At 49.2% G+C, this 24701-nt stretch overlaps 1 protein-coding gene across 2 annotated transcripts in view; it reads left to right on the forward strand.

The window, feature by feature from the left end:
- Positions 1-2154: 2154 nt before the first annotated feature.
- The window catches only part of AKAP8L (A-kinase anchoring protein 8 like), a 39935-nt gene continuing 17388 nt past the window's right edge, over positions 2155-24701 (forward strand). The window contains exons 1-13 of one of the 2 annotated variants that reach the window (XM_066271302.1): positions 2155-2307; positions 10942-11016; positions 16925-16957; positions 17222-17279; positions 17382-17462; positions 19981-20431; positions 20527-20623; positions 20728-20798; positions 21106-21166; positions 22006-22114; positions 23571-23712; positions 23811-23916; positions 24133-24263. In XM_066271302.1, coding sequence (XP_066127399.1) covers positions 2295-2307; positions 10942-11016; positions 16925-16957; positions 17222-17279; positions 17382-17462; positions 19981-20431; positions 20527-20623; positions 20728-20798; positions 21106-21166; positions 22006-22114; positions 23571-23712; positions 23811-23916; positions 24133-24263 — 1428 coding nt within the window. In that variant the 5' untranslated portion in view covers positions 2155-2294. Of the gene's footprint in view, positions 2308-10941; positions 11017-16924; positions 16958-17221; positions 17463-19980; positions 20432-20526; positions 20624-20727; positions 20799-21105; positions 21167-22005; positions 22115-23570; positions 23713-23810; positions 23917-24132; positions 24264-24701 lie in introns of both variants that reach the window. The other variant, XM_066271296.1, reaches the window with a different exon arrangement.

Raw genomic sequence — 24701 nt, forward strand, 5'->3', positions numbered from 1 at the left:
CCACTGAGCCAACCAGCCAGGGCTTGTGTCTGAGACTTTGAAAGCAGGAAGGTATCTTATCTCTTGGATGAGAGTGGACCTAAAGGCACTTTACAAATTAGTTTAAAAAGTATAGAAGTGATGTAAGCTAGATATTTAAAAAGTTCAAATGATGCAAGAACTTAAGTAACATGGGGCCCTGGCTGGTTGGCTCAGTGGTAGAGCGTCGGCCTGGCGCACAGGAGTCCTGGGTTCGATTCCCAGCCAGGGCACACAGGAGAAGCGCCCATCTGCTTCTCCACCCTTCCCCCTCTCCTTCCTCTCTGTCTCTCTCTTCCCCTCCCGCAACCGAGGCTCCATTGGAGCAAAGTTTGCTGGGGCTCTGAGTATGGCTCTGTGGCCTCTGCCTCAGGCCCTAGAATGGCTCTGATTGCGGCAGAGCGACGCCCCAGAGGGGCAGAGCATCGCCCCCTGGTGGGCATGCCGGGTGGATCCCGGTCGGGCGCATGCGGGAGTCTGTCTGACTGCCTCCCCATTTCCAACTTCAGAAAAATACAAAAAAAAAAAAAAGTAACATGGGAAGCCCTTTCTTACCCACAATTGTGTAGTGATAGCTGTGTGTATTCTTGAAAGGGTCAGAGACAGTTCTTTGCACAGATGGGTCTCCCTAAAACTGAGCACACCCCTTAAGTCATTCTGACTCTTCTGAGGCAGAGGGATGAATGTGAACAAAATCATCAAATGAGGGTAAAATGATGGCTGTGGTGTGTGCTATGAAAGAAGCTTCCCAGGAGATGTCCAGAGGACTTTGGAGGATGGGCAGGCAGGCAGGTATCCCTGATGGTGACACAAATGAGCCCCAAAACTGGAATCACATTAATTAGTTTTATGTGCCTCACATATGGAGTTTCTCAATGCATCATAAGCCTTGTCCCATGTGGTAGCAATTTCTGCAGAAGCCCCATTTGTAGAGGGAGGAATTGTTTTTTTTTTAATTTTTTTTTATTTATTCATTTTAGAGAGGAGAGAAAGAGGGGGAGAGAGAGAGAGAGGAAAGAGAGACGGGGGAGGAGCTGGAAGCATCAACTCCCATATGTGCCTTGACCAGGCAAGCCCAGGGTTTCGAACCGGCAACCTCGGCATTTCCAGGTCGACGGTTTATCCACTGCGCCACCACAGGTCAGGCGGGAGGAATTGTTTTACTAAGATTTTTATCCTGGAGAATTCCAACCCTACAAAAGAACCCTCTCATTCACGTACTATTTCTTTACTCATGACCAATCTCTTCAGCTGTAAGCTCTCCACTCACACATTCCTCTACATCTGAATTATGACAGAAAAAAAGTTCACAAACACATGTTAAGTACCATTTTCGGTGTCTACAGCTCTGTCAAGTAATGTCACAGAAGTTATGAGATGTCTTGGACACTGGATTGCACACATCCAGTGAGGGTGCTGAGGACAGGACTGGAACCTGGTTGGGCCACTGCAGGATCCCTAAAGTCCAGAACGACAAAGAAGGTTCTAGAGGGGTCTTCCAGCTTTAACTCTTAAACGTCAAAGACTTTGAGCAAGTCCTGAATTCCAAGTCTCAGTTTTTATATCTTTTAAATGAAAATGTATAAACAAGGCCCACGCAAGTATGAAGGAGTATTTGAGATTATTAAACAATACACATTTATTACATATATAATTTAAACATGCTATATAAGTGTTATGTAACTATTAATAGCAAAATGTAACATTTATATAGTACATCCAGCACTGGACTGATTGCTTTACAGTACATATATTAGCTCATAAGTTTGAACCTGTGCCCGGCATCTTGTTTGGTGCTCAGTTGAAATTTTCATTCCAACATGGGTTTATCGCTCTCGTTTAGGAGCTGAAGGCTAGAGACATTAGAAACAGCCCAGATTGGCGTAGCATTCCGGAATTGGAGCAGTGCCCTGCGCTGTAGACCTGGCTCCCTCTGGCGGACCTCTCTTGAGCCTCAGGTCTTTCCGTAATGCATAGCTCCGCCCCCTCCGAACTCTACAGGACTCCAGCTCCAGACCGGCTTACCTTAGCCAATCACCACGGGCTTGAGATAACGGGAGACGGAAATAGGCTGGGTTTCTTATATGATTGGCAACACCCTTAGCGATTGGTATGAGGATGCTGTAAAATAGACGTGAACCTAGAGCCGTACGTGAGCCAATGCAGGTCGGCAGGCGGGGCTAGGTTGTGTGTAGGAAGGGCCCGGGGGATTGTCCCGGCTTTCTCGACGGCCGACGTGTGGCGCATTTGCTGTGGTTATAGCGCTGGCTGCTATCATGAGCTATACAGGTGAGACGGTCACGGTTAGCGGTCGAGCTCCAGGTGGGGAGAGCCAGAGACGTGCCAAGACCGCGCCGGGGTCAGCTGCTCCTACCCCGGCGCCTACAGTCCTCTTAGTGGTCACAAAATGGCGCCGCGGGCCGGTTGCTTCGCGTTCGTGACCCTCAAGACTCGGCTCCCTAGTTCTCTGTGCTTGCACCTCCGCGTCCCGGCCCGGCTTCTTCGGACCTCGCAGTCCCTGGTCGCCCTTTGCCATTGCTGCATTCTCCCCCACGCAGTGTTCCTGCAGGATGCCGCGGGCCCCCCGGATTTGGCGAGGCACCAGGCCCTGGGCGGGAAGTAAATATTTAGAAGGTTTGGACGGAGCAGGTACAATGGGTCCTGATGGGCTGAGCCTGAACCTTGAGAGGAATGGTTGGTTTCTGCTGTAATTCATTAACCGTTTGTCAGAGTCATCGTGTCAGGTACTGAGTGGGCACTGGAATATGGCAAGAGTTCCTCAACCTGTTCATAGGCCAGGCTGGGGCAGACTACAGCAAGCAAACAGATGAATATGGGATATATGCTGGGTTGGTCATTACCCGAGGGAGACCTCTAAAGAAGTGACATTCAAGCGGAGACCGGATTAGAGTAAGGGAGTTGAGAATATTTGGCTCAGGGAACCCTTGACATAAAGATCCAGGGGCAGGAGCTGTCTGGCTCCTTAAAGAATCTGCCACATAGGCCTGTCGGACTTGAGGAAAGTGGAGGGTGGATGATGAAATCAGAAAGGGGAACCTGGGAGATGCTTGAGTGATTGTAAATCATCCCTGGATGAACTGGACTGCTAGGCTTTTCTTGGTAGCAGCCATTAAGGCTGCTTACCGGGAGCCATAGACTGGGCGTTCCCTTTTGAGGGAGGTGTTAGGCTGAGTGTATATGGTTGCCTGGCAACCGGCATTTTACTCTGGAATATTAGAGACTGAGAATGGAACCTGAGCCTCTGGGGCTCCTCTGTAAGTTACTTTATGTTGGCCTGGCAAAAATGTAGTGCCAAGCTTCCCTCCTCTGGCTCCCGGGTCAGGAGCTTGGCAAGAACTCCAAGCAGTGGTCCCTTAGCCCAGTGGTTCTCAGCCAGGGGCAATTCGACCATCCCAAGGGACATATGACAATTTTTGGAGGCATTTTTTTATCTTCTTTTTTTTGTTTGTTTTTCGAAGTTGGAAACGAGGAGGCAGTCAGACAGACTCCCGCATGCGCCCGACTGGGATCCACCCGGCACGCCCACCACGGGGCAATGCTCTGCCCATCTGGGGCGTCACTCTGTTGCAACCAGAGCCATTCTAGCGCCTGAGACAGAGGCCACAGAGCCATCCTCAGCGCCTGAGCCAGCTTTGCTCCAGTGGAGCCTTGGCTGCAGGAAGGGAAGAGAGAGACAGAGAGGAAGGAGAGGGGGAGGGGTGGAGAAGCAGATGGGCGCTTCTCCTGTGTGCCCTGGCCGGGAATCAAACCCCGGACTCCTGCGCACCAGGCCGACGCTCGAGGCATTTTTGATTGTCCTGTCTGAGGGAGTGGGTAGAGACCAGGAATGCTGCTAAATATCTTACAGTGTAGAAACTGGGTCCCCACCATAAGAATTAGTAATGCTAGGGTTCAGCATCCCTGCATTAGCATTTCGGTAGCTTTCCTTATTCAAGAGTAAAGCCAGTAGGGTTGTTACTGACATATCTGTAATTGAAATGTAATTTTTTCACCAGTTCTTGACTGGAAGACAGTTCTGTGGTGATTAGGGGCAAGACTGATGAAGAAACCAGAACATGAGTGGTTAGGTGCTGTAGGGTAACTTAAAAACGGAGCATTTATGGCCCTGGCTAGTTGGTTCAGTGGATAGAGCATCAGCCCGGCATGCAGACTTCCTGGGTTTGATCCCCAGTCAGGGCACACATGAGAAGCAACCATCTGCTTCTCTTCCCCTCCTTCTCCCTCTTCTTCTCTCTTCCTCTCTCACAGCCAGTGGCGGTTGGTCTGAGCATTGGCATCAGGTGCTGAGGATAGCTTGGTTGATTTGAGCATTGGCCCCAGATGGGGGTTGCCTGATGTATCCCGGTAGGAGCACATGTCAGAGTCTATCTCCACTTATCTCATTAAAAAAAAGGGGGGGGCCTGGCCGGTTGGCTCAGTGGTAGAGCGTCGGCCTGGCGTGCAGAAGTCCTGGGTTCGATTTCCGGCCAGGGCACACAGGAGAAGCGCCCATCTGCTTCTCCACCCCTCCCCTTCTCCTTCCTCTCTGTCTCTCTCTTCCCCTCCCGCAGCCGAGGCTCCACTGGAGCAAAGATGGCCCAGGCGCTGAGTATGGCTCTGTGGCCTCTGCCCCAGGCGCTAGAGTGGCTCTGGTCGCAACAGAGTGACGCCCCGGAGGTGCACAGCGTAGCCCCCTGATGGGTGTGCCGGGTGGATCCCGGTCGCGCGCATGCGGGAGTCTGTCTGACTATCTCTCCCCGTTTCCGGCTTCAGAAAAATACAGAAAAAAAAAAGGGAGCCTGACCAGGTGGTGGCACAGTGGATAGAGCGTTGGACTGGGATGCGGAGGACCCAGGTTTGAGACCCCAAGGTCACCAGCTTGAGTGTGGGCTCATCTGGTTTGAGCAAAGGCTCACCAGCTTGGACCCGGGGTCGCTGGCTTGAGCAAGGGGTTACTCGGTCTGCTGAAGGCCCGCGGTCAAGGCACATGTGAGAGAGCAATTAATGAACAACTAAAATGTCGCAGCACGCAACAAAAAACTGATGATTGATGCTTCTCATCTCTCCGTTCCTGTCTGTCTGCCCCTGTCTATCCCTCTCTTTGACTCTCTCTCTGTCTCTGAAAAAAAAGGGAACATTTATATTTATAGATAAGGAAACTGAGTTAGGTAGGTCACTAATGACCAAGTCTGAATTTCAAGTCCAGATCTTGTAGGTTTGAGTGGGTATAGAGTTAGCAAAGTTAATGAGGTAATGATTAGTATTTTCTTGATCTTGATCAGCCAAAAACCACAGAAACTTTGTCTTTCCCTTTTAAAAAGAAAACCCTTTTAAAAATACTAAAGTGAAAAGTATTTTAACCGTTATCTCAGCTTGAAGTGAATGCTACCAGTATTATTACTTATAGAATGTGATTCAAATAACTTTTTTGATTAAGATAATTTACCTTTATGATAACTTGTCCAGTATTGGGAAAACAGCTGTGTTAGGCTTGCTGGCTTACACTTTGCATAAATAGTATGTTTAGCCTATGTAAGGTTACAGATGCTTTCCCTTAGGGCGGATTGCTTTGTCTGCCACTATGAGGGCCCTTTTGCTTTCAGGAGAAGCTGTTTTCCTCTGCCTGTTTGCTTGTCTGCAGTTGTGAGAATCTATTAAACGGGAATGGCCCACTGCTTACCGGCTCCACAGTTCCTCTACCATATGCCCAAATCCAGTGTGAACCTGCCTGGCCTTGGCCACTGGCATTACATTCTAGCTTTTGAACTTAGTTTATGTGTACTTGGGAAAGGAGTCTCCATCTCTGGCACTGAGAGGAAAGATGAGAGCAATGGAGACACAGAACAGAAAAGTCCAAACCAGGCCTTCAGACAAATATCTTAAACCCTACCAGTGTTTTTGTTTTTTATTATTTTTTAAATTTTTTTATTCATTTTAGAGAGGAGAGGGAGAGAGAGAGAGAGGAGAGAGAGAGAGAGAAGTGGGGGAGGAACTGGAAGCATCAACTCCCATATATGCCTTGACCAGGCAAGCCCAGGGTTTTGAACCGGCGACCTCAGGATTTCCAGGTCGACGCTTGATCCACTGCGCCACCACAGATCAGGCGCTACCAGTGTTTTTATAGGAACATTATTATCTCACAGTTACTGTGTGTTAGGAACACACAAGTAGTTTAGCTGGATGGTTCTGTCTTGGGATCACTCATGAGGTTACATTTTGGGTGTTAGTCTGGGCTGTAGTCATCTGAAGGCTTGACTGGTGCTGGAGGATGCATACACATCCAAGGTGACTTAAACTCATATGGCTGATAGGTTGATGCTGGCTGTTGGTTCCTCACCATGTGGACCTCTCCACAGTCCTACTTTACAACACTGTGGCTAGTTTTCCCCAGAGTAAATGATCTAAGAGAGAACAAGACAGAAGCCTCGATAAACTCAAGTCACTTTTGCAATATCTTATTGATTGTACTGGCTATCTCTATCAATTTGGGAAGGGACAACATAATGGCAGAAGACAAAAATATTGGAGGCTGTCTTTTTTTTTTTTTTTTAGATTTTATTTATTCATTTTTAGGGAGAGAGGAGAGAGAGAAAGAGAAGAGGGGAGGATCAGGAAGAATCAACTCCCTTATGTGCCTTGACCAGGCTAGCGCGGGGTTTTGAACCAGTGAACTCAGCGTTCCAGGTCAACGCTTTATCCACTGCGCCACCACAGGTCAGGCTGGAGGCTGTCTTGAAGACTGATTATCCCCTTTCATAAAAAAAAGGAAAAAAATAAAACAGAGCTTTCTTTTTTTAAATTGATTTTAGAGAGAGACAGGAACATTGATCTATTCCTGTTTGTGCCATGGCTGGAGAAAACTAAGAAGCTTTGTATAGTTTTTGTGTACAAAAGATGTCAGGGAGGCTGGCCAAGAGGAGGGGGCTATGGTGCATAGTTACATAAATCCATGGTCTGACTCTTACTTAGCTTTATAGGACTAAAAACTTGCTTATTATTTTTTTACTCAGAGCTGTTCAGGCTGGTATATGAAACCAAGAAGAGAATGATTGATGAACCCCACAAGAAAGAATTTACTCACAATTAGAGTGTAACTGGCTAATGAAGGGCGTGCCCTGGAGACAGTACTGTGGAACAGAATGCTAATATGGGGAGGAAAGAACTAGAGCAGAGGTTTCCATTGAGCTCTTAAAGTTAGATAGTTGTCTTTTTTCCCAGGAAAGAAAGAACCAGGGCCCCTTTATCTTGAACAGACAGTTTTTGCTTTGCCCCTTTCATACTATGTTCCAGTATGTATTACTGTGGTAAGTTCCAGTTGCAGCTGCATGTTACCTAAAGTCTGGTGCCATTTTGCTGGTGACCCAATTGCTGAACAAACAGGTTCCCAGAAGCTATTTTAGCAAACAATTTAGAAAGCAGGTGTCGGGTGCTTTTATACACGATGAGGCTTCTCCACAGGTGAACCTTATGAAGAATGCTTTCAGTGTTTCTTGATCTGTTTGATCAATGCTTAGAATTTAGGAAGCTAGTGGGTCCCAGGAAGGAACCACTTGAATATGCCTTCTTTAATCAGGGAGCCTTAAAAAGGTTGGATTTGGGCCCTGGCCGGTTGGCTCAGTGGTAGAGCATCGGCCTGGCGTGTGGAAGTCCCGGTTCAATTCTGGCCAGGGCACACAGGAGAAGCGCCCATCTGCTTCTCCACCCCTCCCCCTCTCTTTCCTCCCTGTCTCTCTCTTCCCCTCCCCCAGCGAGGCTCCACTGGAGCAAAGATGGCCTGGGTGCTGGGGATGGCTCCTCCACCTCTGCCCCAGGCGCTGTTGTGGCTCTGGTCGCAACAGAGTGACGCCCTGGAGGGGCAGAGCATCGCCCCCTCGTGGGTGTGCCGGGTGTATCCCGGTTGGGCGCATGCGGGAGTCTGACTGTCTCTCCCCGTTTCTAGCTTCAGAAAAATACAAAAAAAAAAAAAGGTTGGGTTTGTATACTTTTTGGCTTTCTCCTTCCCTAGTACCTCTTCTCAGTTCCCTCCTCTGGAAAGATAAAGTGTGGGTCCACTGATCCTTGTTTGAAACCCTTGGCACTGGGTGTTTTTGGAATTCTAGCTGGAGAGGACATTCCACAGCACCTAAACTGGGATGCGGGCTAGCACTCAATAATTAAAACACATTATTTCTGTACCAAGTAGGCTAAAGAAAGACCTCGATTGTCCTCACAGGTCATTTTTGTCCCAAAATGAATGTTGTACCACATTTGAGGAAAACACTTGGTTTGCATACCTTTTGGACTGTGGGATTGCCGGGTAATGGGAACTTGGCCCTGTCCCCGTTTTTGGCTGTGGTGAGGATACAGTGAAATAATGCAGATAAAGCTCTTAGCATCCTGTGGGGGAACACTTGCTCAGTGTTGGCTGCTGTGCTGTGGTCTTTATTGCTGTAGTCTTTTTCTTTTTTATTTATTTTTTATTTTTATTTTTTTTGTTGTTGTTGTTGTTTTGTTTTTTTTTGTATTTTTCTGAAGCTGGAAACGGGGAGAGACAGTCAGACAGACTCCCGCATGCGCCCGACCGGGATCCACCCAGCACGCCCACCAGGGGGGCGACACTCTGCCCACCAGGGGGCGATGCTCTGCCCCTCCGGGGCGTCGCTCTGCCGTGACCAGAGCCACTCCAGCGCCTGGGGCAGAGGCCAAGGAGCCATCCCCAGCGCCCGGGCCATCTTTGCTCCAATGGAGCCTTGGCTGCGGGAGGGGAAGAGAGAGACAGAGAGGAAGGAGGGGGTGGGGGGTGGGGGTGGAGAAGCAAATGGGTGCTTCTCCTATGTGCCCTGGCCGGGAATCGAACCCGGGTCCCCCGCACGCCAGGCCAACGCTCTACCGCTGAGCCAACCGGCCAGGGCCTCTTTTTCTTTTTTAGATGAAAAGCATCAATTCGTACTTGGCCCTTTTAGTTGTTCATTGATTGCTTCTCGTACATGCTTTGATGGGGAGCAGGGGGGTGCTGCAGCCAAGCTGGTGAGCCCTCTCTCAAGCTGGCAGCCTTGGAGCTTCAAACCTGGGGCCTCAGCGTCCCAGGTAAATGCTCTATCCACTGCGCCACCACCAGTCAGGCTTTATTGCTGTGTTCTTGAGAGATGAACTAGAGAGACTGTCAACAATAATATGAATACTCACCGCAGGAAAGGCACTTGATGTATGTTTGTTTGTTTATTTTAGCAAGAGAAAAATGGAGAGAGAGAGGAACATCGATCTATTCCTGTATGTGCCCTGACCAGGGATCGAACCCACAAGCTCTGTGCTTTGGGATGATGTTCTAACCAGCTGAGCCAGCTGGTTAGGGCTGATGTATGCTTTTGTTGTAAATAACTTATTGGAGGTGCTGGCTTTTATATTTAGGTCATTAGTTGGCTCTGATGGGAATAGGCAAATATTGCTTCTTTTATTTTTTTTTTATTTTTATTTTTTATTTATTCATTTGAGAGAGGAGAGAGAGAGGGAGAGAGAGAGAGAGAGAGAAGGTAGGGAGGAGCTGGAAGCATCAACTCCCATATGTGCCTTGACCAGGCAAGCCCAGGGTTTCGAACCGGCGACCTCAGCATTTCCAGGTCGACGCTTTATCCACTGCACCACCACAGGTCAGGCCTGCTTCTTTTATTTTTTTAATGATTTTAAAGAGAGAGGAAGAGACAGTATATGTGTAACATTTCTTGTTCCACTTTTTTCTTTTTTTCTTTTTTTTTTTTTATAGAGACAGTGAGTCAGAGAGAGGGACAGACAGGGACAAACAGACAGTAACGGAGAGAGATGAGAAGCATTAATCATTAGTTTTTCGTTGCACGTTGCAACACCTTAGTTGTTCATTGATTGCTTTCTCATATGTGCCTTGACCCCGGGCCTTCAGCAGACCGAGTAACCCCTTGCTGGAGCCAGTGACCTTGGGTTCAAGCTGGTGGGCTTTTGCTCAAACCAGATGAGCCCGCGCTCAAGCTGGCGACCTCGGGGTCTTGAACCTGGGTCCTCTGCATCCCAGTCCGATGTTCTATTCACTGCGCCACCGCCTGGTCAGGCTCTTGTTCCACTTATTTATGCATTTATTGGTTGATTCTTGTGTGTGCCCTGACTGGGGATTGAACCTTGGTGTATTGGGATGATGCTCTAAACCAACTGAGTTACCCGACCAGGGAAAAATATTGCTCCTTATGGTATCTGTCATAATTTCAGTGCTATGGGTAAATCATCAAAAAAATGTTTTTAATGTACTTTTAAAGGTAGTGTTAGGATTCATCATAGTCTATTGTAATAAGCATTAAGAGCAGTAGTTCCTGGTAGAGGTTCAAGTTTACCAAGGTACTAATTCATTTTAAGTTGAAGAATAGTTTGTGTTGAGAAAATAGGAAATAATATATATGTGTGTAATGTTTATTTCATGTAACCATGCCAACCCAAGTAATTACAGTTGAGAGATAATAGTAACACGTATACATTCTTATGGGAAAACTAAAAATACAATAAAGTTTTGGTTCCAGATTTGGGGAAAGGAGAAAAGTATTATTTGTCTCGCCATTGTTCAAAAATCACCCCCGTCTTTGTTTGAATTGAAAGTGGCTCACCGCCAGTAATCAGTGGTTTGATATAAGAATTTTCCTCATTTAACTGAATGATAATTTGGGTATTCATTTATCAAAATGGGTTACTGTTTTAAAGTATTTGAAAATTTTTATCCAGTTCTTCTGGTGTAGCAACTTAAACATAACCTGCCTTTCGAATGGTTAATAGAATATGTTCTGGAGGTGTAATTAAAGTGTTCAGAGGCCATAGTTTTTGGTGGCTTTCCATTGAGGTGAGGGCCTGCCAGTCTGTACTAAAAGGTAGTCTTAGGTAATTTTTAGATGGCTTGTTTGGAGAAATTAACCACACTGTGTATATGTTTAGGCTTTGTCCAGGGATCTGAAACCACTTTACAGTCAACGTACTCAGACTCAAGTGCTCAGCCCACCTGTGATTATGGTAAGTGCGGACCACTGGGAACCAGAGGGTGAGTGTTCTGCCTTCTCTTGTGCCAGAGAAGTCTGGTGTCTTGTTAGTTGCCTTTTTTTCTTTTTACAGAGACAGAGAGAGGGATATACAGGGACAGACAGACTGGCACAGAGATATGAGAAGCATCAATCATCAGTTTTTTGTTGCAACACCTTAGTTGTTCATTGATTGCTTTCTCATGTGCCTTGACCGCGGGCCTTCAGCAGACCGAGTAACCCCTTGCTCGAGCCAGTGACCTTGGATCCAAGCTGGTGAGCCTTGCTCAAATCAGATGAGCCCGCTCTCAAGCTGGTGACCTCAGGGTCTCGAATCTGGATCCTCCGCATCCCAGTCCGACACTCTATCCACTGCGCCACCGCCTGGTCAGGCTGTTAGTTGCTTTTTGGCCTTGCTGTCACCCTGTCTTGCTTTTATAAATCTAAATTTGTATAAAATGGTTGGTGGGCTGTTATAGTAGCTGGTGTTCCCAATTCAGAGGCAATTATGGAAGATGTTTGTGATATTGAACAAACTGAAGATACTGGGGCTGGGAATGATTTATTCCTTTGACCCTTTAACATTCTGTTAGAAGTCTGTGACAGATCTGACTTTAGAAAATCTTGAAAATCTGGGAAGGAGACTTGCCAATTAAAGTAAAAAAAAAAAATTGGTATTAGCAGAAACCAAGCCATTAACTTAGCCCCAAGATAGTGCATGAAACCACCATGCCAGAGAGGCTGCCTCTCTAAAGTTCCTGGTAGAGGTATTAGAGATGTCAGGCCATCTCAAGCCAGGCATTTCCTCACACGTAGCATTGAGGGAAAGTCTCTGATTTCTCAAATGTAGACAGACACACTAAATCTAATTCAGAAGTAACCACCCGATGGGGCCCACAGATACTGTCAGTATACCCTGGCAGCAGTAACTGCTGATAAAGCTGGGCCTTCCATGGTCTGTTTTACCATAGGTGTCTGTTGACAAGGAGCCCTCTTTGGAATTAATAAGGATAATATCTTGGTTGCTGAGATAAGTAGTTTGTTTTACTACCAAGGCCTGGGTAAAGACAGCCTGCATGGTGACATTCCCTCAGGAGTCACTGAGTAAATGAACATATAAGTAAGCTACTTGAAGTATTAGCAACTAGTCCCTGTAGGAGAGGGAGACTTAAAATGTTTTGAAATTGAGTAAGAAGTTATCAGGTATTTTCATAAAATGAGGAGAAACGTGGTTTGCCTGGCTTACCTCTCCTGCCCTTCTTGCCTCACCCCTTTTAATCAAACAGTACCAAATTACACAACATTTTAAAATTTTTTCCCCTCTGGTTTACATATTCTGGGTAGAAGCAATTTTTTTTTTTTTTTTTTTTTACAGGTACAGAGAGAAAGAGAGAGGGATAGATAGAGACAGATAGACAGGAACGGAGAGATATGAGAAGCATCAATCATCAGTTTTTTGTTGCAACACCTTAAGTTGTTCATTGATTGCTTTCTCATATATGCCTTGACCATGGGCCTTCAGTAGACCGAGTAACCCCTTGCTCAAGCCAGCGACCTTGGGTCCAAGCTGGTGAGCTTTGCTCAAACCAGATGAGCCTGTGCTCAAGCTGGCAACCTCGGGGTCTCGAACCTGGGTCCTCAGCCATCCCAGTCCAACGCTCTATCCACTGCGCCACTGCCTGGTCAGGCTGGGTAGAAGCAATTTATTAAATGTGCCATTTACAAATATTCTATACTGTGGCTTCTCTCTTTTCTCTTGTCAGTGTCTTTTGAAGAAAACAAGTTCTCCATTTTGATGAAGTCCAGTTTATCGGTTTTTAATAGATTGTGATTTGGAGGTTGTATCTAAGAACTTTATGTCTAACCTGCAGTCAAAAGATTTTCTTTTAAGTTTTCTTTCGAGTGCTTTGTAGTTTTATGCTTTATATTTATTTTGTGATCCATTTTGAGTTAATATTTCTACAAGGTGTGCAGGATAGATCAAGAGTCTTTTTTTACCATTGTTGAAAATGAACGTATATGTGTAGATCTGTAACTGGACTGGATCTATTTCATTGACCTGTGTGTCTAAATTTCCTCCAGTCCCACACTGTCTTGATTAATGTATGGTAAGTCTTGAAATCAGTTAATGTGAGTCCTCCAGGTTTGTTTTTCCAGAATTGTTCTAGTATTTTTGCTTTTGCTTATAAATTTTAGAATCATTTTATCCATTTCTATAAAAATTTCTGATGAGATTTTGAGTGGGATAGCCTTGAATCTGTAGATTAGTTTGGGAGAGTCAACATGTTAACAGTATTCAGTCTTCCAATCCATAATACTCCACTTATTTAGGTCTTAGACTGCTTTCATTAGTGTTTTGTAGTTTCCAACACACAGATCTTGCATGTACTTTGTTATATTTACACTTAAGTGGAGTTTTTATTGGTTTGTTTTTAGTGAGAGGGACAGACAGGAAGAGAAAGATAAGAAGCATCAGTTCTTTGTTGAGGCACCTTAGTTGTTCATTGATTGCTTTCTCATATGTGCCTTGATGGGTGATCTGCAGCTGAGCCAGTGACCTTTGGACTCAAGCTGGTGATGTTGGGGTTTTGAACCTGGGTCCTCTGTGTCCTAGGCTGATGTTCTATCCACTGTACCACCACCTAAGTCAGGCTAAGTATTTCTTTTCTTAGTGCTAAGATAAGATAAAAAATAATCATTTTTAAATGTTCAGTTTTCCACTGTTCATTGCGACTATGTAGAAATTGGGTTGATCTTAATATATTAACTTTGTAGGAAACCTTGCTAAGCTCACTTATTCTAGTAACTCTTGTAGATTGCTTTAGATTTTTATTTATTTATTTTTACTGTAGACAGTCATGTTATGAAAGTATAGAGATGGGCCCTGGCCGGTTGGTTCAGCGGTAGAGCGTCGGCCTGGCGTGCGGGGGACCCGGGTTCGATTCCCGGCCAGGGCACACAGGAGAAGCGCCCATTTGCTTCTCCATCCCCACCCCCTCCTTCCTCTCTGTCTCTCTCTTCCCCTCCCGCAGCCAAGGCTCCATTGGAGCAAAGATGGCCTGGGCGCTGGGGATGCTCGGCAGAGCGATGCCCCGGAGGGGCAGAGCATTGCCCCCTGGTGGGCAGAGCCTCGCCCCTGGTGGGCGTGCTGGGTGGATCCCGGTCGGGCGCATGCGGGAATCTGTCTGACTGTCTCTCTCCTTTTCCAGCTTCAGGGGAAAAAAAAAAAAAGTATAGAGATGGTTTTATTTTTTATTCTGGCTTAAATTGCAACAACAATATAATATCATTTAAGTAACATTTTGAAAAATAGCCAAAATCCCACCATTTTAATATGTAACTTTTGTCAGCATACTTATTTTAGGTATGAATAATTTACAGGTGAATAGAATTGTGTATCTTGTTTTGTTTTTCTTCCTGTAGCACATTTCCTTGTGCTACATAAAATGTTCTTTTTTGATGCCTACATGAGATAGTTCACTTAGTATTTATTTTTGCTCTGTAAGTATTGCTTACTATGACCATCTCCTTTTCTTTCCTCTCTTACTCTTTCTCTTTTTAAAAATGTGTCCTTAAGCCCTGGCCGGTTGGCTCAGCGGTAGAGAGTCGGCCTGGCGTGCGGGGGACCCGGGTTTGATTCCCGGCCAGGGCACATAGGAGAAGCGCCCATTTGCTTCTCCACCCCCACCCCCTCCTTCCTCTCTGTCTCTCTCTTCCCCTCCCGCAGCCCAGCCGAGGCTCCATTGGAGCAAAGATGGCCCAGGTGCTGGGGATGGCTCCTTGGCCTCTGCCCCAGGCGCTAGAGTGGCTCTGATCGCAGCAGAGCGTCGCCCCGGAGGGGCAGAGCATCGCCCCCTGGTGGGCAGAGCATCACCCCCTGATAGGCGTGCCGGGTGGATCCCTGTCGGGCGCATGCGGGAGTCTGTCTGACTGTCTCTCCCCGTTTCCAGTTTCAGAAAAGAAAAGAAAAAAAAAATGTCCTTAAAATTCCTTTTGTTATCGGCCTGACCTGTGGTGGCGCAGTGGATAAAGCGTCAACCTGGAAATGCTGAGGTTGCTGGTTCGAAACCCTGGGCTTGCCTGGTCAAGGCACATATGGGAGTTGATGCTTCCTGCTCCTCCCCCTTCTCTCTCTCTCTCTCTCTTCTTTCTAAAATGAATAAAAAATTTAAAAACAAAACAAAAATTCCTTTTGTTATCAATGGTCTTCCTTTCTGGGGATGGAATTGAGTTTGGATATTCTTTTGGAAGGGGCAGGTCTTGCGGGGGTCAGGGGTTGTCTCCAAATGCCATAGTGTAGACAAAGGCTTCTCTCTGAGGGGACCCAGCTGGGGAGCCCATCAGGAAGCCTGGATTGCTCTAGGCATAGCACATAGCACATAGAGAGTGCTTGTCGAGCCCCATCATAGCAGCCAGCAGCATGTGCTTGTGTTCACAGAGTCAGTGCCCACTTCTGCTTCTTCACTGTTCTGATGGGTCCTCAGCAGCTGAACCCCAGGGGACCATAGTCTGCTCTCACAAGCAGAGCCCTGATGAGTCTGCCTTGACTCCCAGTCCTGTCTCCTTTTGAATAGGTAGTGTCCACTGACCCTGATGCAAACAGCCACATGGCCAGGCTCTTGTAGCTGCCGGGGCTAAGTCCTTGTGTGGCTCTGTCTGCCTGTCATCCATTATGTGATTCCCCACTCCTGGCTGTCCATTGCTACTCGCTGGTCAGTAGTGTCTCTCTCCTTTAACATGCAGCGCTCTGGGCCTGAGCAGTGCCCAGATCTGCCCGTCTCTGCTCTGTGTGCCCAGGATGATAGTTGTTGAATAAACCAATGAATGAGAACCTTCTGCTTTGGTTTTCCCAAAGAAGATTTTTACTTTGTGAGCTCTTTTGTTCACACATTCATTAAATGTAGTGGTCATCTAAAGTCTTTTGCTGGTTTTTGACGCCTCTTCATTCTGTTTTTGCACTGGATTGAGGAAGACCTCAATCTGTCTTGTGTTCTCTCTGGTTCATCGTGTTAGTGTGTGTGTTCTTGCTGTGTTATGGCTGTATTCTGCTGCTCATTGTGTTGCTGTCTCACTGAACTTTATTCCTGCGCTGGAATGAGCATGGCCTGTTGGCAGGGCAGAGAAAACTGGGAGTATGAGATGACTGCTCTCACCAGGGACACTGGGTAGGTTATCATATGTTCTTGGCCTCCGCTGGGGAGGAAGCACATCTGCTTGACTCAGTTCCCACTTGGCTTCGTGCTTTCTCAGTTCTAATTAGCTTTGTGTTCCTGAAGAAATTATTTTTTTTCATGTGCTATGATAAACTCCAGAGCATATTTAGTTTATAATCCAGATTGAAGTTGTGTCTTGTCCTTCCCTCTTCTGATGTGTTCTGACACAGCATACTCCCACAATTCAAGGGCTTGGTAGCTCTGCCTGTGAAGGCAGACACTTAAGGAACAACAGTGGTTTGTTTCTCTATTCCAGATGGCTTTGTTAAACAGTTTGACTGATGTGACTTCAGAGTGGATATGGACTTGGTCCTGAGTTTCATGTACAGAAGAGTCTGTGTAAAGCACTGGGAATCACTCTCCTTTGCCTCTGATTGGTGCTTTGCCAGCAGTAGGGCTAATCTTCTCATTTTGGCTCGTTAAGGGAGTATAGGAGCCAGATTCTTTAGCTAAGGGTGTTTTAAAGGGGAGTCTCCTTGAATAGCAGATGGTCAGAGCCACAGAAGGTCGAGCATCAGGGCAGCGAGTGGCCTGGATCATTTATGTGGTGCTGTTAAGCTCCAGGCTTCTTAATTAAGGTCAGGCTCAGTCTCCTGCAACCAGTCAGATACTGGAATCATTGTCTTCATTTGTTTCTGAATTAAGCTCTCGCTATATTGTAAGATGTAATTACCCTTTTACTTTTTTTAGGATATGGAACTTGGAACTCTGGGACAAACAGAGGCGAGTATCATTTCCATGATCGCTCTCCTCTACCTTGGGATTGAACTGGTTGTGTGTTTCTGCCACTGCCCAGCTTGGCCGGGTGGGATGGGTGCCTGTGGGGTTCTGAGCCAGCTACTTCTTCACAGTAGGAATCTTTGGGTGGTTAGGGTCCCCAGATTGTTCTGTAACAGAAAATGTCTTTGTCTCTGTGTTTGTTTATCTCTTGCTGCCTCTCTTCTCCTTGCCGTTGCCATCTTTGTCTCTCTGTTTCCCTTGTTGCAGGCTACGAGAACTATGGCTATGGCTATGGCTATGGCCAGGATAACAACACCAACTATGGGTATGGTATAGCCACTTCAAACTCCTGGGAAATACCTAGCTCTGACACAAACGCAAACCCTCATGCTGTGGGTAGCTCCAGTGCCGATTCCGTTTTGTCCAGAATTAACCAGCGCCTAGATATGGTGTCGCACTTGGAGACAGACATGATCCAAGGAGGCGTGTATGGCTCAGGTGGAGAAAGGTGAGTGGGTACCTATTTAGGGACTGAGGCTCTGCAGCAGTGCCTCTCGCCTGCTGCCCGCTAGCTTCTCCCTCTCTGTACCACCTCCATGTCTGCTTCTTCCCTCCTTGCTCTGTTGCTGGGGTTCTCAGAGACTGCTGGGTTCCAGTGCACTGTCCTTCCCTCTGGAAACAGCCATTTGGAGTAGGTGCGAGGCTGCATCCTTCCTGCTGTCAGGGCAGGACAGATGGGATTGGGTGTGAAGTGTGAGATGGCCTTTGGGGCTGACCACAGTGGGCTGGGCCACCCCCACATAAGAGACAAGTCAAATGTGGACACTTGGCCTCTCTTCAGTGCCTGACAGATGCACATCTGTTGAGGCTTTGAAGTCCTCTGTGAAGAACTGTCCCTGTCCTGATTCTGCACATGGGGAACATGAGGTACAGGCTGGGCCTGGTACCCAGACCTGCCCTACTCCATAGCATCACACTGTGGGCATTTCTCACTGTCTGAACTATTCCTAGCTCAGGAGTTCTTGTGCCCTTGCAAGAGGCGTCAGGGAGGGGGTCACACAGATTTCTAGTGCAAGGTGTAGTAGAGTGACCTAATGGCTCCAGCTGACAGATGGGGGAGAGTAGAAAGTAAGGAAAGGCCTGGCTGGGTATAAGGGGGGTCAAGTAAGGACCCTCCCCCCAGGGCCATTGGGAAGTAGAGAGACTTGCTAGCATGGGATTTATAACAAGCAAAAAGTATGGAGTGGGGACCCTAGGCACACCCTGTCCTCATGTTGGGACAGTCACAGTGCTTGCAGCTGGGCTGCCAAGGGCAGGGAGGGCTTGGCTCTTGTCTCAGTGGCCATGTGAAACCTGTGCTGCTGCTTGTATACCGTTTGCCACAGCCTGGGTCCAGAGAGTAGGCATGAGGGTTAGAGTGGCAATGCGGTAGCACTGGCCGCTTTGTGTGCCTGTGCAACAAGTAGGGTCTGAGCTTGTGGGGTTGTGGGCTTCAGCGATGGTTAGAATGGCTCTCTGGTGCCCTGTTATTTTCATTGGTTTGTTTACTTTTTTAAAAAGATTTTATTTGTTGATTTTAGAGAGAAGAGAAGGGGATATGGGGAGGAATGAGAAGCATCAACTTTTTTTTTTTTTTGACAGATACAGAGAGTCAGAGATAGGGACAGGTAGGGACAGACAGATGGAGAGAGATGAGAAGCAGCAATTCTTTGTGGTGGCATCTCAGTTCATTGATTGCTTTCTCATATATGCCTTGACCCCAGGGGCTACAGCAAAGCAAGTGACCCCTTGCTCAAGCCAGTGACCTTTGGGCTCAAGCCAGCGACCATGGTGTCATGTCTGTGATCCCACACTAAAGCCAATGAGCCTGCACTCAAACCAGCGACCTCCGTGTTTTGAACCTGGGCCCTCTATATCCCTGTCCAACACTCAGTCCACTGTGCCACTGCCTGGTCAGGCGAGAAACATCAACTCTTAATAGTTGTTTCTCACATGTGCCTTGACCAGCCAAACCCAGGATTTCGAACAGCATTCCAGGTTGATACTTGCTCCACTGTGCCACCACAGCCAAGCTGCTGTGTAGGGTGTGATGTCTTACCCCATTCCCCACCCCCAGGGCTTTAGGTTAATGTAATAGAGCTGCTTTTTTATTTTTTTCCTAGTCCTTGGGAAGGCTAAATGTGTTTTCCTGGGAAACGTTCCGCATTTTGTCCCCTTTCTCCTTTTGGATGGTAATGGACTTTGGAGGGTTTGGGGAATTCCCCAGCCATAAGGGATGAGATCACAAGTTTCTCATTGGTGTTATCAGCCCATTGGACAGGCAGTTCATGTGCTGGATGATGTTAGGGTGCTCTGTGCACCCCCTCCCCCTTAAGGAGCAACCTTGGGCATTATGGCTACCACAGACACATGTGTCTGCTTTCAAAAGTTGTTAGTCCTGCCTGACCAGTCGGTGGCACAATGGATAGAGCGTCAGACTGGGATGCGGAAGGACCTAGGTTCGAGACCCCGAGGTCGCCAGCTTGAGCGCGGGGCTCATCTGGTTTGAGCAAAAGCTCACCAGCTTGGACCCAAGGTCGCTGGCTCAAGCAAGGGGTCACTCAGTCTGCTGAAGGCCCACGATCAAGGCACATATGAGAAAGCAATCAATGAACAACTAAAGTGTTGCAGTGAAAAACTGATGATTGATGCTTCTCATCTCTCTCCGTTCCTGTCTGTCTGTTTCTATCTATCCCTCTCATCTCTTTAAAAAAAAAAAAAAAAAAAGAGGAAAAATAAAAGTTGTTAGTCCTTAGGCTGGTGCATGTCCACACACAGACTTTGGGGCATCAGCTGAGAGGCCCTTTCTACTTCTAGAACTCAGTTCCTGACAGGTCTTTTATCTGCATTTCTGAACACTGAGCCTCTCCAGCAGGGTGGGTGGGTGCTGGAGCGATGCTTCCTGTCCCCAGGACAGGGAGGTTTGGGGGAAGACAAAGGCACCTGGACCTGAGGCACTCCCTGATGCTTGCTACCTGCTTCTGCAGATATGATTCCTACGAGGCCTGTGACTCGAGGGCCGTCCTGAGTGAGCGTGATCTTTACCGGTCGGGCTACGATTATGGCGAAATTGATACTGAGATGGAAATGGCCTACGAGGGCCAATATGATGCTTACCGAGACCAATTTCGTATGCGTGGTGACACCTTTGGCCCACGGGCTCAGGGCTGGGCCCGGGACTCCCGGAGTAGCCGGCCAGTGGCTTCAGGTTATGGGCGCGTGTGGGAAGACTCCATGGGGGCCCGGGGCCAGTGCATGCCTGGTGCCTCCCGACTGCCCTCCCTCTTCTCCCAGAACATCATTCCAGAGTATGGCATGTTCCAGGGCATGCGAGGTGGGGGCGCCTTCCCAGGTGGCTCTCGCTTTGGATTCGGGTTTGGCAATGGCATGAAGCAGATGAGGCGGACCTGGAAGACCTGGACCACAGCTGACTTCCGGGTAAGTGGAGGGAGCCTTCCCTCCTGGCTGCTGACTGGGTGGAGTGAGGGCCCCAGAGCCACATGCCCTAACCCTCCTCCCTTTTTCTGACCTAGACCAAGAAGAAAAAGAGAAAGCAGTGCGGCAGTCCTGATGAGCCAGACAGCAAAGCCTCCCGAATTGACTGCTCAGACAATAGTGACTCAGACAATGGTGAGCCAGAGCACTGGCCACTGCCCCTACCCCCTGTCCCTTGCCCCCTGTCCACTGTCCCCTGCCCCCTGAATCTCTTGGGCTGAGTGTACATCCTATTCCAGATGAGGGCACTGAGGGGGAAGCTGCAGATGGCACTGAAGGTGCGGATGCTGTGGAAAAGGGCTCCAGAGCGGTAAGTGGCTCCGGCCCTGCACACTTTATGGTAGAGAGTGGACTGCCTGAGCCACAGGACAGGGCCTTCACAGGCCAGCCCAAGGCAGCTCTGCGTGCATGCATGACCTGCATAGGGAGGCAGGGAGCTCTGGTAGAGGGAACAGGCTGCGGGGAGGTTACCTAGCCAGAGGCAGAATGAGTCCTCAGTGCAAGGGCTGTGGGGAGGCACGTGGTCCAGTGTCTGGCACATAGCAGGATTTTGTCATTTAGAGCCATTATAAACAACTGCATGCACTTGATGTTGGATTTTTGAAATTGTGTCTTAGGAAGGAGAAGATGAAGAAGGAAAAGAGGGGAAGGAAGATGGCAAAGAGGATGCAGACAAGGGTGAGTTTTCTGAGTGGCCTGGATGTTGGGGCGACTCTTCCAGGCGCTCATGATGGGAGGCATCCCGCTGAGGGCAGGGTTGTGGCAGAAACATGGCCAGCTTGGGCCTTCCCTTGTGGGGCTGGCAGGGGGCTTCTCTTCCTCTGTCCCTGTTCTTCCTAGGCAGAGACTTGGGGGCAGCAGGCAAAACTATGGGGAAGCCCCAGAAATACTCCCTGCCCTCAGTCCCTCAGCAACATCAACCCAAGTCCTCAGTGGCTGGTGTCTGAGCTGGGACCCTTGGTGCAGTTTTTACGGCTCTGGTTTGCGTGTCCTCTTCCTTAGCGCCTCTCCAGCCCCTGTGTTGGGAGTCTGTGTCCCCCCCACCCGAGTGATGAGCGCCAGCAGGTACCTGACAGTAAATCCAGCTTCAGCCCACTATTGCCGTGGTGCCCAGTGGGGGGTAGGCAAGGCCATGTGAGCTTTGGGGTCTTATACCCTGGGGGTTGCACATAAGCCCCAGCCGTAGCCTTCCTCCATCCCCCTACCCAGGCTTTCCCCACCAAGACAGCCTCTCTCTTTGCCTTCCAGTCTCCCTGTGACCCACTCTGCAAAGTGTGGGTGTCCTGGAGAATGGTGGGGTCAGTGCCTGTCTTCCCCTTTTAAGGCCAAAGCCAAGGCCCAAACTGCTCCATGTCCAGCCCAGGGTACCCACCTGCTTGGGGCCAGAGGCCTTGCTCAGACAGTTGCTCTCAGAATGAACCCCTTGGAGCAGATGGCAGGTGATGCAGCCAGAGGTCACTGGGACTGCCCTGACATGTTGGAGCCAAGCTGGTAACTATGCCCATTTGTTCCCATAGGGTCCGTGAGCACCCAGGATGACAGCAGCCAGACCAAGCACAAGTTACAGGCAGGCAAAAAGAGCCAAGACAAACAGAAGAAGCGGCAGCGAGACCGCATGGTGGAAAGGTAACCGGCTTCCCTTCACTCCTTTGCTTCTGCCTCACCATGGGGCTGTCACCAGGAGGGCAGGGCCATAGCTCTGCTGCCTCACCACCCTCTGGCTTCCCTTGGGAGCTGCCACCTGCTCAGCTGTGCATGAACCCTGCTTCCTGCCTGGCCTAGCTCCCAAGGCCTGGCTCATCCCCTGTCCCTCTGTGGCCACCTGGTGACCACTGGCGTCTTTGGCCTGAGACCCAACACTGCTCAGCACCGTTACCCAGAAGCTCTGGTGCTCAGTCACTCAGCGCAGGAGCCCCGAGGTGCACTGGGGGCCTGATGCCCCTGCGGGAGGGGGCCAGCTCGTCAGAGACTCAAGGTCCAAGGCGCCTGTGCCACCCCAGCTAGCTGCCAAGAGGCCACCGCCATGCCCAGGAGAGATGGCAGCACCTGTGGGCTGTGGCAGCCTCGGGCCTGCTTTCTGCCCTGTCCGCCGGCCCTGTTAGGCCGGGCCTATCAGCGGCTGAGCCCTTCACGCCCCTTGGTCGGGTCTGTCTGCCCTCAGAGCTCCCGTACTGGCGCTTGCCTCCTCCTCCGTCTCAGACTCTTGCTCTTGCTGGACCTTCCTCAGCCTCGCCGGCGCCCGGCCCCTGGGCTCTCCAGAAAAAGCTGACCCCGTGGCCCAGATAAGGACGTCCGGCAGAGGTAGGGACCTGCCCTGAGGCCTCGGTGGCGGCTGGCCTCCTCTGCCCCTTGCCACGGCGTTCTGCTCCAGCCCAGGCCCCCGACCCCAGGCTTCTGCTGTGGACACCAGGCCCAGACAGAGCACCTCGCTCAGGTGACTCCAGGCTGCCCTCTGGCAGGCCAGGCAGGCGTCCTCCTTCCAGCTCAGACTGGTCTCTTCTTGGAAGAGGAAGATGAGGCAGCAGGTGCCCAGGCCTGCTTGCCTCCCACCCCTCCCGACACCACCCCAAGCACTCTGAGCAGAGGAAGGGCTGGGTCTTTCAGTTCCACAGACCCCAGGAGGAAGATGCAGCACCTTTTCGGGCCCTGCCTCGGGACTGCGTACTCCACTCTGCACGTCAGGGCCACCTGGCTCACGCCAGGGCATCCTTCCTTCTGGTCCCCAGCTGGGCCAAGTGCACGAGCTCCTGCCCAGCCTTGGTAGAGACCCTCCGACTACCTTCTAGTGACTCCTTGCCTGTTGCAGCAGATGCTGTCACAGGCTTCAGCGGGCTTCAGCCTCCTGCCTTTGGGAAGGAAGAGCTCCTACCCTGTCCCCTACGTTGCAGTAACTGCAGCCTACAGACTTTCTGTCCCTTTCTACTCCCGACCCTACTGTTCCCAGCCTGTCCCCTGCTGGGACTGCACTTCAGAGGCCCATGCGCAAAGCCTATTTCAGGGCTTGCTGCTGGGCTGGGTGAGGCAGCAGCACTATTCCTCGGGACCCTCAAGGCCTCAGCCCCTCATTTCCCTCCTGTGGCAGGATCCAGTTTGTGTGTTCCCTCTGCAAGTACCGGACCTTCTATGAGGATGAGATGGCCAACCACCTTGACAGCAAGTTCCACAAGGAGCACTTTAAGTACGTAGGCACCAAACTCCCTAAGCAAACAGCTGACTTTCTGCAGGTGAGCCTTGAAGCGGCACAGCTGCTCCTCTCTTCTCAGTCACTTCAAATGTAGAGCTGCCTGCATGAACCTTGGTCTCTCCTTGGTGTCTCTGGCAGGAGTATGTTACCAACAAGACCAAGAAGACAGAGGAGCTCCGAAAAACTGTGGAGGACCTTGATGGTCTGATCCAGCAGATCTACAGAGACCAGGATCTGACCCAAGGTGAGAAGGTTCCATCCCGTTTCCACTGGCAGGGCCTCAGCCTGCCCTCCTCTGCTTTGACTCCTCTCTTTCTCCGGGGAGTGTTTGTGAAAACAGCCTCAGGGTCACTTGGAACTTGCAAGGTGAAGTGAAGATCTAGTCTGGTGTTTTTCCCAACCTTCTAGGTCTGTCTTAGGTACCTGGTATCAGTGGTGACTACCCCTTTTTCCCCTACAGAAATTGCCATGGAGCATTTTGTAAAGAAAGTGGAGGCAGCCCACTGTGCAGCCTGTGACCTCTTCATTCCCATGCAGTTTGGGATAATCCAGAAGCACCTTAAGACTGTGGATCACAACCGGAATCGCAGGGTAAGTGGCCATCCTGTCGGGAGGTCCTGGGGTTTATAACCTGCCTTTCAGCAAGGGACTTCAGGGAATGCAGGGGGCAGGCAGATATAGACATTTCTGGCCCAGTGCAGTTACAGAGAATTGTGGGAATTGAGGATTCTGCCAGAGAAGTTAGCATCAGAGCTAGACCTTAAGAAGCAAGTAGTTTATGGGATATGGGGACCTCCATGTGCATTGGGGCCAATGGCTAGATTAGGTTCAGAAACTTAAACGAAGACTACAGTACACATGTTGCTGGACAAGGGGTTGGACTTTAGAGCTTTACAAAAAGTGGGCTGAGGGGTCTGGGCTTGCTCCTATAGGTAGCAAAGTTTATAAGTAGGAGACTAACAGGATTAGAGTTGGTGTTAGACTAGAGCAGCGGCTCTCAACCTGTGGGTCGCGACCCCGGCGGGGGTC

Source organism: Saccopteryx bilineata, chromosome 1 (genome assembly GCF_036850765.1).
Source record: "Saccopteryx bilineata isolate mSacBil1 chromosome 1, mSacBil1_pri_phased_curated, whole genome shotgun sequence".
Classification (NCBI taxonomy): domain Eukaryota; kingdom Metazoa; phylum Chordata; class Mammalia; order Chiroptera; family Emballonuridae; genus Saccopteryx; species Saccopteryx bilineata.